Source organism: Cetorhinus maximus, chromosome 9, assembly GCF_964194155.1.
Source record: "Cetorhinus maximus chromosome 9, sCetMax3.hap1.1, whole genome shotgun sequence".
Taxonomy (NCBI): Eukaryota; Metazoa; Chordata; class Chondrichthyes; order Lamniformes; family Cetorhinidae; genus Cetorhinus; species Cetorhinus maximus.
This window is the reverse complement of record NC_135887.1, coordinates 98702301-98716079: the sequence shown is the minus strand read 5'-3', so window position 1 is coordinate 98716079 and position 13779 is coordinate 98702301. Positions and strand designations below refer to the sequence as shown.

General features: G+C 40.3%; 1 protein-coding gene across 1 annotated transcript in view; it reads right to left on the bottom strand.

Moving 5' to 3' along the window:
- sbf2 (SET binding factor 2) overlaps positions 1-13779 on the bottom strand; it is a 669356-nt gene that overhangs the window by 398946 nt on the left and 256631 nt on the right. The window contains exons 3-4 of the mRNA XM_078549182.1: positions 9582-9719; positions 43-165 (exon numbers count right to left, since the gene is read on the bottom strand). Coding sequence (XP_078405308.1) covers positions 43-165; positions 9582-9719 — 261 coding nt within the window. The remainder of the gene's footprint in view (positions 1-42; positions 166-9581; positions 9720-13779) is intronic.

Here is a 13779-nt window from a genome sequence, read left to right as displayed (position 1 = left end):
TATTTTGAAAATGTGGCAGGATAACAATAGAACTAAGTTTACCTTGAATATTTCTGGGTAATCCAGTTGGGACACAAGCACCAAACTTTTAGGAGCAAAGACCTGTGCAGGTTGGATTAACCCTGTATCCTCCTCTTCACCTTCTGTATCTTCATGTTTAGTTCCCTAAAGCATATTGAAGAGATTGAAATAAATGAAAAATACACAAGAAATCTAAAAAGTACCAATTTGCATTTCTCCACATTCGAAAACTATAAATTCAAATTTAAAATCAAAAAAATCAAACTTTCTTCATGTTTTATCAAAATACTAAAGCTGTGAAACAAGATAAATCATGTTGGCTTGCCACAATAGTATGTTGTTAACACAATTTTGTCTATCCTGATGCACTTACATAAATTTGAATATTTTTCTTTTGATTATAGTTGATCAATTAATTAATAAACACTGATCTACATTTACATTTCACCTTAAAACCTCCCTCAGAAATGTTCAAAGTACTTTACGCTAATACATTTTGAAGTACATTAATTATTGCCATGTAAATGATTGAGGTAAGTCAAGATACCAGAAATTGCACTGAAATGCTGATTGATCTGGGTGTTGATAAAAGAAAATGATATCAGGAGAACTCGCTGCTCCATATTTTTTAAATGTCCAACTGAACAGGCAGGTAGGTGTCAGCTTAACTTCCCATCCAAAAGATGGTATCACCAAAAATAAGCATCCATCAGTACTATATTAAGGTGGCCAGACCAAGAAAAGGTGCATGTGTGAGGGAGAAAAGACATATTGATGGTTGTATCACATTTGATTAAAATTGGCAAGAAGGTCTCCAAGGCAAGTTTACTGACACCAGAATTGGTCAATGCAAGAACCAGAGTTTGACCACAACACAAAGCTTCATAATCTGACATGGGGTAATATAAGAAACTTAATGCATCCCTCTCATTACTCTCTGCTTAGCCCTGCATCAGCTTTAGAACCAACACTTGGAACTGTTCTCTCCCAAACTTCCCATCGCTCTTCTGCAATTCTCAAAAGAAAAGTGAAGAGGCATGTTGTTGTTGTAAATTTATCTTTTGGATTGTTGATGGTCTTAATTTCCTCGTAATGCAAGTGCAACAACCATGAATATGTATTGTTTTTAGGTATTCAAATGGTAGGAGGGACTGTTTGGTGCATTGAGAGATGGAGGGATTCTTCAAGTGAACCTCTCATCAATTTGCTGCCTAAGAGCTCTAGCAACTAACAGCACTGTTGCACTTCATTATTCCATCTGGATCCTCTGTTTCCTGATCATCTTCCTGTTCCTTCTCCAGTTCTTCTTCTTGTCAGCTCCAAGGCTTGTCCCTTTACATGGTAATTCTGCATTGTATGCAACATATGACAACACATCTTGAGACTCGCTTGAGACTTTACTGAAGGATGTCCAGACAACAGAACCTTTGTTTTAAAATCTCGACTGTCTGCTCCATCTGAGCTCTTGTCAAGGCCTGGCTCCAACTGTAATGCACCTCAGCACTGTTTGAGTTCCTCACAAAAGTCAGGAGCCAGTTAACAAGGATATATCCCTTCCCCACTTCCTTTCCCGCTCACCAACCACCACCCCCCCACCCACCCCCAGCAATCTCCGCCTCCCCTCCATCAAGTAGCTAGCCTGATAGCCAATGGCCTGGGTGGAAGGGACAAGCAGAGTGAAAGCATCATGACTACCACCAGGAAATAGCACACAGACGAGCATAATCCTCTGCCTTTGATCACACAAGTTGCACATGCAAGAAATGGAAGTCTTGTCTATTGTTGTATATTGCTGGTTGTTCATAGAAAGTATGTAGTGTTGCATGGGTCCAGTCTGTGATCCCAGCATCTAAGGAAATCTAGTATTTCAGGCAAGTGCCACAGTCCTTCCACTTGTTTGGCAGTCTCCATGGGAAGAAGTTAATAAAATGCTGTAGTTAGTAGTAAAGAGTACAGCTGATGGAAACTTGCTTAAATTGCTTATGTCACCTGCTGCAGTCTGGAATGGATCAGAAGCATAAAAGTTGACAGCAATAGTGACACAGGTAGGGCTGTACAGCCTGTGGTTCTGGGCTCCAATTCTCCAAGGTGGGTGGCACTGGCAAGGCCAATATGTATTGCTCATCCCTAGTTGACATGAGAAGATTATGTTAGGCCTTCTTCCTGAACTGCTGCAGACTGCATGATTCATGTAGTGTTTGGTACAACTGAATGGCTTGCTATGTTTTCGAGTGGTTAAAAGGCAACTATATTTGTGTGGGACTGGAGTCACATGTAGGCCAGATCGGCTAAGGGGAAATAGGTTTCTTTACCAAAAGGGCATTAATCAAACATGTTGGGTTTTTATGATATTCTGACAGCTTCATGGTCACTGACACTTGCTTTATGTTTCCAGGTTTTAACTGAATTCAGTCTCAAACTGCCGCAGTGGGATTTGAACTGTCATTTTCTGGTCTACAAGCCCAGTAATGACAGATTTGGCTCATTTGAGGTGAATGATCCTTTAAATAATGAAAATGTGTCCTGTCTCAATTAGAAAATATGATTTCTCTTTCTGATTGCAAAACTTTTCAAACCCAATTAAACCCAATAACATTAGGAACTTCTTCTAAAAAGTGATTGTGCCACAAGTGGAATTCTCAAAAGAGCAAGTACTTTCTCACCATATTATTCATTCTTTGCTTCATATGGTCATTCTATAATTTTTTTTCTCACCTCCCATTTCTCTCTCAACTCTTCTTTTGTATAGAGTAACATTTATTTCTTGTTTTACGTTACCTTCAAAGTCAGGGTTGCAATTATTTGACCAAATCAGAAACTTGTTACTGTATCCACTGTTGAAAAATATTCTATAAACAAAAAGGCAAGCTCCTTTGTTGTCAAGATAGAAACTAAGTAGTTCTGAAACTCTCCATACAGGACCAAAAACAAAAATACCCAAAAAATGCACATTGGAGGAACACTTCAAGCAGTCAAATAGAATTAATATAGCAGGGGATACTAACATGGCAAAGAATATTAAATTTTTCTAACATTCCATTCCCATATGCACTGGTTTTGCGACTGAAAATTGATGTTTGAACTACTGATAGTTTGAGGATATATTATTCATCCATGTTTTGAGGTTGTTCCTAAGATACACGATAAAACTTACAAATATTGAAAGAATAGAGAAATAATGACAAATATGCTGCCATCTGCTGGTCCATCATATTATTTTGAATAAAATCATGACTTATGAAATAAAAATAGGAAGTGCTGGAAATACTTAACAGGACTGGCAGCATCTGTGGAGAGAGAAACAGAATTAATGTTTCAAGTGGAATATGACTTCTTCAGAAACGTATGACTTATGATTGGCTTTTGCTGGGACAAACATAGGGTGAAGTCACATTATTCCACATATCATCATACGTTTAACAATACTTCAATGAATTCCACTTTATAATATTTAAAAACATTGTGGCTTTAATACTTCTTGAAATAACACAAACTAATCCACCAGACACTCAACATTGACTGTTTTTCAGCACCTCTTGGTCAAGTAAAATTATATATCACGCACCCTGAAAACAACACCTGTCGGGTTTTCCTCTCACCACATCCCGATGGAAAATCTATCCTACAAATACTCATCATTAGACGTGAACAGACAGATTAGGGGAAATTTCTTTAAGTAGATATATTAGGGGCATGGGTTACTTTGTGGCAAAGAATAGTAGACTATTTTATGTTTCAAAGGAAACATGGATAACCTTTGAAGGAAAGGATGGGCAGGGCCATGCAGATAGTAGAGGTGTAGGATTAATTCTGAATTGATCAAGCAGTCAGAGACACGATGGGCCAAATGGTTGGCTCTATGCTGTAAACCTCTGTAGTTCTAAGCCATTATTAAAGATAGAGATGAGCAGAAAGCAATAACAGCAGCAAAAAGTTAAACATAATTCAGTGAAAGATAACTAAGCTCAAGTAATTGAAAGATTTAAAGGCCTATATAAAGGTGAATGAAGGAGACATGATTCAAATATATACTTATGTCCTTTAAGAAGCTAGCTAGCAAATTAAAGTTATCCAGTTTTCCTTTGTTTGTTCATGGCATCTGAGCATTGCTGGCAAGGCCAGCACTTGTTGCCATCGCTAACTGCCCTTGAGAAGGTGATAGTAATTTACTCAACAAAGAATATTGATTAAAAAATTCACAAGTGAATTTGTGATAAAGTGCAATATAAATGCAATTACATTTTTTGAAAATTATTAATATTTGTGGAATTACTGCATGAGCAATGTGGATTTAAAACTAGCTTTACAATAGTGAACAGGAGATGGCAAAAAACTGGACAATTTGGTGTCACGGGCCAATTAAGATAGGATTTTTTCTATTTTTAGAACTGCTCAATGTGGGGGTGCACCAAAGATAGCATCAAAGAACAGGGTAGATAGAAGCAAAAAATTCCAAAAAAGATTTGGGTGGAGAGTGTGTGTGGAGTGAGAAAGAAAGGGGGAGAAGGGAGTGGGACAGAATCAGCGAAAAAGAACAACACAGAAAGAAAACCAGAGTGAGGAGAAAGGGGGAAGAAAAAAAAGGGAACAAAGTGAGAGAAAAGAAAAAAAAAACCCAAAGCACTGCACAGCAAATGAATTATTTTGCAATATATTTAGTCACTGTTGTTTTGTAGTCAATTTGCACATCATAAAATCAAACAACCAGAGTTGTGATGGGTCATAAAGTCATTATGGCACAGAAAGAAGCCATTCAGTACATTTGTGTCCATGTCGGTTCTCTATAAAGTAATCCAATCAGTCCCCTTCCCCCACCGTATCCACATAGCCCTGCAGAGTTTTTCTTTCCTCAAGTGCCCATCCAATTTCCTTTTCAAATCATTCATCGTCTCAGCTTCCACCACCCTCGTGGGCAGCGAGTTCCAGGTCATTACCACTTGCTGCATAAAAAAGTTCTTCCTTACATCTTTCTTCCACCTCTTGTCCAAAACCTGTGGCCCCCTAGTCCTTGTACCATCAGCAAATGGGAACAACTTTTCTTTATTTACCTTACCATACCTGTCATAAGCTTGTACACCTTTATCAAATCTCCCTTCAATCTCCTTTGCTTCAAGGAAACAACCGCAGCTACTCCAACTTAACCTAAAAGCTAAAATCCCTCATCTCCGGAACTATTCTGGTAAATCTCCTTTGCACCCTCTCAAGGACCCTCAAATACTATGTTGATCAGAACTGGACACAATATTCCAATTAAGGCTTAACCAGAGTTTTATAAAGTTTCAGCATAACGTCCCTGCTTTTGTACTCAATAACTCTATTCAATGAAGCTTTCAAGAAATCACATGCTTTGCTAGTTACTCTCTCAATATGTCCTGCCACCTTTAAAGATATCTGCACATAAACCTCAGGTCCTTCTGCCCCTGCACACCATTTAGAACTGTGTCATTAAGTCTATATTGCCTGTTCCTATTCCTCCGCTAAAATGCATCACTTCACACTTCTACATATTAAATTCCATCTGCCGATTCCGCTAACCTATCCATGCCCTGTTAAAATTGGTAAGTCACCAGGGATCAGATGAGATGCATCCAAGGATACTTAGGAAAGAAAGGATGGATATTGCAGAGGCGCTGGTCATAATCTTGCAATCTGCCTGAGACACAGGGGTTGTGCCAAAGGACTGGAGAATTGGAAATATTGCATCTTCGTTCAAAAATGGATATGAGTATAAGCCCAGCAGCTACAAGCCAGACAGTATAATCTTGATGATGGGAAAGCTTTTAGAAACAGTAATTCTGGACAAAATTAACAACCACTTGGACAAATGTGAATTAATTAAGGAAAGCCAGCATGTATTTATTAAGGACACTAATTTGAGATTTTCAATGAGTTAACAGGGAGGGTTGATAAGAGTACTATAGACTTTCATTTAAAAGGCATGCCAACAAAGTTGAAGCCACTTAAATAAAAGGGATAGTGGCAACATGGATATGAAGTTGGCTGAGTGACAGGAAACAAAGCAATGGTGAACAGTTGGCTGGCCTTCAGATTGAAAGATGGTACATAATGAGATTGCTCAGGGGTTTGCGTTAGGACTACTGCCTTTCTTATGTGTACAAGGTACAATTTCAAAATTTGCAGATGACACAAAGCTTGGAAACATTGTGAACTGTGGCGAGGATAGTGATAGACTTCAAGAGGACATAGACAGGGTGGTGGAATGGGTGAGCATGTGGCATGAAATTTAAGAAGTATGAAATGATACATTTTGGTAGGAAGAATGAAGTGAGACAATATAAAATAAAGGACACAATTCTAAAGGGGTTGCAAGAGCAGAAGGAGCTGAGGATATATGTGCACAAATCATTGAAGGTGGCAGGGCAGGTTGAGGAAGTGGTTAACATGATATATAGGATCTTGAGTTTTACAAATAGAGGCATGGTGTACAAAAGCAAGGAGGCTGTGGTGAACCTATATAAAACACTGGTTCAACCTCAACTAGAGTATTGTGTCCAATTCTGGGCACCACGTTGTAGCAAGGATTTGAAGACAATAGAGAGGATGCATGCAAGATTGACAAGAATAGTTCCGGGGCAAAGGGCTTCAGTTATGAGTATAAATTGGAGAAGCGGAGGATACTTAGAAAAGAGAAAGTTGAGAGGAAATTTAATAAAAGTGTTCAAAATCATGAGGGATCTGGAGTGTAGATAGCAGAAACTGTTCCCATTGGTGATTGGTTCTCAACTCTATTTAAGATGAATGGCAAAAGAACCATCAATGTGACATGAGGGAAAACCTTTTTATGCAACTAGTGATTAGGATCTGGACTGCACCACCTGACAGCATGGTGGAGGCAGATTTAACCGTGGCTTTCAAAAAGAGAATTGGATAATTACCTGAAGAGGAAACATTTACAGGGCTACAGGGAAATGGCAGGGGAGTGTGACAAACTGAGTTTCTCTTGCAGAGATCCAGCATGGACATGGTAGGCTGAAAGGCCTCCTTCTGTGCTGTAGCTATTCAATGATTCATGAATATTGAGTTTTCAAAATACTCATAATAAAATGTAGACTGGAGATGTCTTATTTAATATTTCCAGTTAAGTAGTCTAATGGAAAAAAACATTGTGTTTGTTAAACAACCAGTATTATGCAATTTGTAAATAAATGGCGCTCCATTTGAAGTCTGTTCTGAGTTTAGAAGTTTAAGCTCCAACTGCCAGTATGGGTAACATACGACATGTGTTCCATCTCACTGGCTCCACATCATGTAATGATGGCTATAACTAAAAGGTCAAGAAGGCACTTTATTTCCAAGTTTACTTGTACTGGTTAAACAATTTGTATATTAATTTTTTACTAAGTCACATTTCTGACAACATTCCTTCATGCTGTAATCTTTACGACTGTTGTTTATGCAAAATGTTCTGTTTTTTCATGCAATATAAGGAAAACAATAGAGCTTGCCATATTATTTGGTCATTAGAATGGAATTCAATGTATGTACTTTATCTTAATAAATTCATAATTGTGGTGTCTGACCAGAAGAACCTTGAACTTTATATGTTTAGCAACTGATGTCTACAAGACTGATTGTCCAGAAAGAGAAGGAAATGGGAGCTATCTATAAAGGTTACCAGGATGTCAAACTTCAGGGATAACTGTGCAAGAGGAAAATCAGTCTGCTGATAAAAACACTGTGATATTATAATCCAAATTGCCTTTTATAAATTTAGTATGGAGGTAACAAACTAAAGGCCTTAACCTCAGATTTAGATTTGCAAACAAAGGCCTTTGCTAACATATAGTGTTTACAAACACCATCTGAAGAAATATTCAGGAATGATAATTTAACCTAGCTTTATCTTGAACTTGTTTTGATGCATTTCAATTAAGTATTAAGTCAGCTGCCAAAAATGCTTCATGCACAAATGAACTATAGTAAGGTTCTTGGGGCTTTATTAACATGACTAATTAAAAATCTATGACGGTTGGCAACTAATTGTATGTAAAGGTAACAACCGTGGTGGCAAAGCAAGCCTCTTGGAATTGTACTGCAATATTTTCGACTTGAAGTGCATCATTCCCCTCGTAGCAGGAATGGTTATTTTATAAAAGACAATGAGGACATTACTTATCAAATTCAGTATAAATACATTTTATTTGTCCAAGACAACCTGGCAGCTAGTAGTGAGTCAAAGAGGTTTACAGGGCTATTTGCATTGCCACCATAAATATTTTAGTATATGAAAATTCTGTTCATGGAATTATGCTTAAAAAGGCAAATGTCTAAAGTGTACTATGATCTAAGCGCTCTATTGCTACAGTAAAAACCTTCAAATCAGAATGATCCACGTTACAATAGCTTATAGATTGCCAGTCCACTGAACAATTCACTTGTCTAAATTTTGAAAGGAAATACAAAAATACATCAAAATGCGCCAGTGCCGACAACATATTATGCAATAAAAGGCCTTATAATTCAACAGATCTTTTTGTGCCAGTGTTTTACCCCAGAGGTAAGGATTTCCTTCAACACTGACTTCACCATAGAGTCAGCTCATTTGTATAACCACTGACATTCATCTACCCAACTCCCATGTAGCATGTGAGTACGGCAGTGAAGAAATGGAAACTGCTGATAAAGGACTTCCAAAAGCTGAGAATGATTGAAGATTTCAGCAACAGACTCAGGGAGCAGCGCTCAAGAGTTGAATATTTTGAAAGACTGAGATAACCTGTTAGGTGTGTATAATAGATGGCTCATTCAGGATTTTTAAAGCAATTATTCAAGAGAAGGACCTGGCAGAGGCAACCAGATAAGACAGCAGGGAATTAGAAGGCGGCAGAAAAGATGATCATTCAATTCTAATCATACCAAATTTCAGACACTCATTTAAAAAGATGCAAAGATGAGAGAGATTAATGAGTTCCCAAGAAAAAAGAGTCTTGCATGTCACGTGAAACTAACTACCACTTTTATAACCCCTATAGCTGTATCCTGGCTAGCGATTCTGGTTGAACAAAATCATTTACAACTGTAGTAAGACACCCGTCTGTCCCATTTGAACCCAGAATCAGCTTCCAACTGCATATTGTCTCCACCCATTGTCTTCCACCTCCATTATATAATTTCCACCCCTACTTCAGACCATATACCATTGAAACTCATTTGCACGTTTGTCCCCTCTGGTCAGGCTCAATTGTTTCAATCACTTCCTGGCCAGCCTCCCATTCGCAAACTTCAATTCACTTGAAATTCTGCTGCCTCTTTCCTATCCTGCACCAAATCCTGCTTCTGAGTTAAATTTGCTCCCAGCACCTCAATGCCTCAAATTTAAAATTCTTATCCTGATGTTAAAATCCCTTTGGGGCCTTGCCCCTTCCTATCTCTGCAATCCTCCCAGCTCTACACCCGCCCTCGGAGCTCTCCAGTCCTCAGACTTTCCTCTCATGCACCCCCTCCCTTTCCATACCAGTACTGGTGGCTGTACCTTCAGCTGTCTAGAGCCCACTGTGAAGTAAAATAAAGTAAATAAGAAATTCTCTGAATGTACTTACTTGTAAATTAATTTCCGCTTCATAAAAAGTTAGACATGCACAGTAGTGGCGATCTGAGTCAATGTCTGTCAAAACCACCACAAAATACGTCGGCTGCTTTCTTTCAGTGGATAGTTGCCAGCCACCAGGTTGACAAAACTAAAGTTAAAAAAAAAATGAGAACAGTTAGGCCACAACTTTGTTCTTCCAAAACATCCAAAGATCATTTGAAAAGTTTCATAAGCCAATATGTAAAACATTATATGTTTGTTTAATAATGTTTTAAGAGAGTGAAAAATACCAGTATGTGGATTAAATTGCATATTTTACATCTGTAATACAAATGCAAAACACTGCAGGTGCTGGAAATCTGAAATAGAAACAGAAAAATATCAAAATACTCAGTAGGTCAGGTACCATTTGTGGAGAAAGAATCAGAATTAACGTTTCAGGTCAACGATCTTTCTTCAGAACTAGAAAAGGCTCTTTCAAATTTTGAAAGTCATCAACCTATATATTAACCATGTTTCTCTCTCCGCAGATGCTACCTGACGATGCTGAGCATTTCCAGCATTCTCTCTTTTATTTTTAAACAAAAAGGTATTTCTGTTCCTCTCATTCCTCAGGCCAGTAATGCAATTTTTACACAAATGGTTTGAACAAGAAGCAGAGAACTTGCAGCAGTTGCAGTTGAAAGTTGAGATTCATGATTTTCAAACTTCCTAATTTGCTGCCAATAGTGTGCAACCTTCCCAATATAAACAAGACAGTTTCCAAAACACCAGGGGCCAAGATTATTATGGGAGTATTTCAAGTAACAGTTCAGTGATATAAATGCAACATTAGATGAACTTATCTGGAGGACTGTATGAAACTCAAACATTCAACAGTTGCACTGAAAATCAAGGGGAAAAAATTCAATAGCCCATGAAAAACGGGTGCGAGGATCATGATGTGCAATCAATCCGCACCCGATGCAGGCAGCATGCCAAATTTGTGTTGCTTGATAATTTGCATGAGTACTGAATGCAGCAAGCATTAAATATGATGTTGTAACTGCCTGCTTCAGCAGGGGACCAAGTTCACGCGAGGCTAACATAACTTAAAGTCAACCTGCACCACTTACAAAAGAGGCACATCCTGGCTAGAACAGGTGTTGGAGCTGGTTGTGAAACACAGTCTGCACAGGGAAGAAGAGTGAGTTATGGCACAACAGAGAGACTGAAGGGTCATGAGCACTCGAAACGTCAACTCTTTTCTTCTCCGCCGATGCTGCAAGACCTGCTGAGTTTTTCCAGGTAATTCTGTTTTTGTTTTGGATTTCCAGCATCCGCAGTAGTTTTTTGTTTTTGTTCCAAGGTTCTCTGACTGGGCAATGGATGCCTTGGTCATATACAGGAGGAGAAATGGGATTTACCTGTCAGGTACATGTATACAAATCATTGGAAGTGGCAGGGCAGGTTAAGAAAGGGGTTAAAAGGCATTATGGGATCATGGGCTTTGTAAAATGGAGTATAGAGTGCAAAAGCAAAGATGTTATGATGAACCTTTAGAAGTCAAGGGTGCAGTCTCAACTGGAGTATTGTGCCCAATTCTGGGCAATGCACTTTAAGGAAAGATGTGAGCCCTTTAGAGAGGATCAGAAAAGATTTACAAGATTGTTTCCAGGGATGAGGGACCTCAGTTATGTGGACAGATTAGAGAAGCTAGGTTTGTTCTCCTTGGGGATATTTGATGTGTTCAAAATCATTAAGCATCCAGAGAGGAGAGACAAACTATTCCCATCGGTGGAAGAGTTGAGAACCAGAGGTCACCGATTAAAGTGACTGACAGAAGACCAAACAGTGATGAGGAAAATCTTTTTCACGCAGCAAGTGGTTAGGATCGGGGATGCACTGAGATGTCAAGGAGCAGGGAGGAGTCCAGCATCAATATTGCAGAGCATTTGGTGCTGAGCGCAAAGCCCATCTTTACAGTGTGGAAATGTTAGCCAACTCAATTAGCGTACTTGCAGGTCCAGCCATGATGCAACACATGATAGCCAATGTCTCAACTTACCAGTCAGCAAAAGCAAACTTCACCCAAGATGTGGTTGCTGCAGTGGAAACTCAGCTTGCTGCCATGAAAGCTCAGACTGCTGCGAGCAGCTTTGTCCTGGTGTCAAGCTTCTTGATGTTGTTGGAGCTGCACATATCCAGTAGAGAGTATTTCATCACACTCCTGACTTGTGCCTTGTAGATGGTCGACAGGCTTTGGGGAGTCAGGAGGCAAGTGGCTCGCCACAGGGTTCCTAGCCTCTGACCTGCTCTTGTCGCCACAGTATTGATATGGCTAGCCCAGTTCAGTTCCTGGTCAATGCTAACCCCCAGGATGTTGATAGTAGGGGATTCAGCGATGGCAATGCCATTGAACGTCGAGGGGCGACAGTTAGATTCTCTCGTTGGAGATGGTCATTGCGTGGCACTTGTGTGGCGCAAATGTTATTTGCCACTTGTCAGCCCAAGCCTGGATATTGTCTAGGTCTTGCTTCATTCAGACATGGACTGTTTCACTATCTGAAGAGTCGCAAATGGTGATGAACATAATGAAATCATCAGTGAACATCCCCACTTCTGACCTTATGGTGAGAGGAAGGTCATTGATGAAGCAGCTGAAGATGGTTGGGCCTGGGACACTATCCTGAGGAACTCCTGCAGTGATGTCCTGGAACTGAGATGATTGACCTCCAACAACCACAACCAGCTTCCTTTGTTCTAGGTATGACTCCAAACAGCAGAGAGCCTTCCCCTGATTCCCAATGGCTTGAGTTTTGCTAGGGCTCCTTGATGCCACACTCTGTCAAATGTGGCCTGGGTGGCAAGGACAGTCACTCCCACCTCACCTTGGGAGTTCAGCTCTCTTGTCCATGTTTGAACCAAGGCTGGAGTGAGGCCAGCGGCTGAGTGGCCCTGGTGGAACCCAAACTGAGTGTCACTGAGCAGGTTATTGCTAAGCAAGTGCAGTTTGATAGTGCTGTTGATGACCCTTTCCATCACTTTACTGATGATGGAGAGTAGACTGATGGGGTGGCAATTGGCCAGGTTGGAACTGTCCCGCTTTTTGTGTACAGGACATGCCTAGTCAATTTTCCAGATTGCCGGGTAGACGCCAGTGTTGCAGCTGTACTGGAACAGCTTGGATAGGGGTGCAGCAAGCTCTGGAGCACAAGTTTTCAGTACAATTGCCGGGATATTGTCAGGGCCCATAGCCTTTGCAGTATCCAGTGCCTTCAGTCATTTCTTGATATCACATGGAGTGAATCAAATTAGCTGAAGACTGTCATCTGTGATGTTGGGGGCCTCCAGTGGACGTCAAGATGGATCATCCACTTGGCACTTCTGGCTGCAGATTGTTGCAAATGCTTCAACCCTATCTTTTGAACTGATGTGTTGGGCTCACCAATCAATGAGGAGGGGATATTTGTGGGGCCTCCTCCTCCAGTGAGTTGTTTAATTGTCCACCACCATTCGCAATTCGATGTACAGGACTGCAGAGCTTAGATCTGATCCATTGGTTGTGGAATCGCTTAGCTCCGCCTTTCACTTTCTGTTTATGCTGTTTGACAAGCAAGTAGTCCTGTCTGGAGCTTCACCAGGTTGACACCTCATTTTTAGGTATGACTGGTGCTGCTCCTGGCATGCCTTCTCGCACTCCTTATTGAACAAAGGTTGATCCTCTGGCTTAGTGGTAATGGCAGAGTGGGGGATATGCCAGTTCATGAGGTTACAGGTTGTGGTTGAGTACAATTCTGCTGCTGCTGATGCCCCACAGCACCTCATGGATGCCCAGTCTTGAGTTGTTACATCTATTCAAAGTCCATCCCATTTAGCATGGAGGTAGTGCCACACAACACAATGGACAGTATCCACAATGTGGAGAGTATCCACAATGTGAAGACAAGCCTTCGTCTCCACAAGAACTGTGTGGTGGTCACTCCTACCAATACTGTTGTAGACAGATGCATCTTTGGCAGGCAGGCTGGTGAGGATGAGGTCAAGTATGTTTTTCCCTCTTCTTGGTTCCCTCACCGCATGCCACAGACCAGTCTAGCAGCTATGTCCTTTAGGACTTGGCCAGCTTGGTCAATATTGGCACTACGGAGCCACTCTTGGTGATGGACATTGAAGCCCCCCACCCAGAGTACATTCTGCGTCGTTGGCACCCTCAGTGCTTCCTTCAA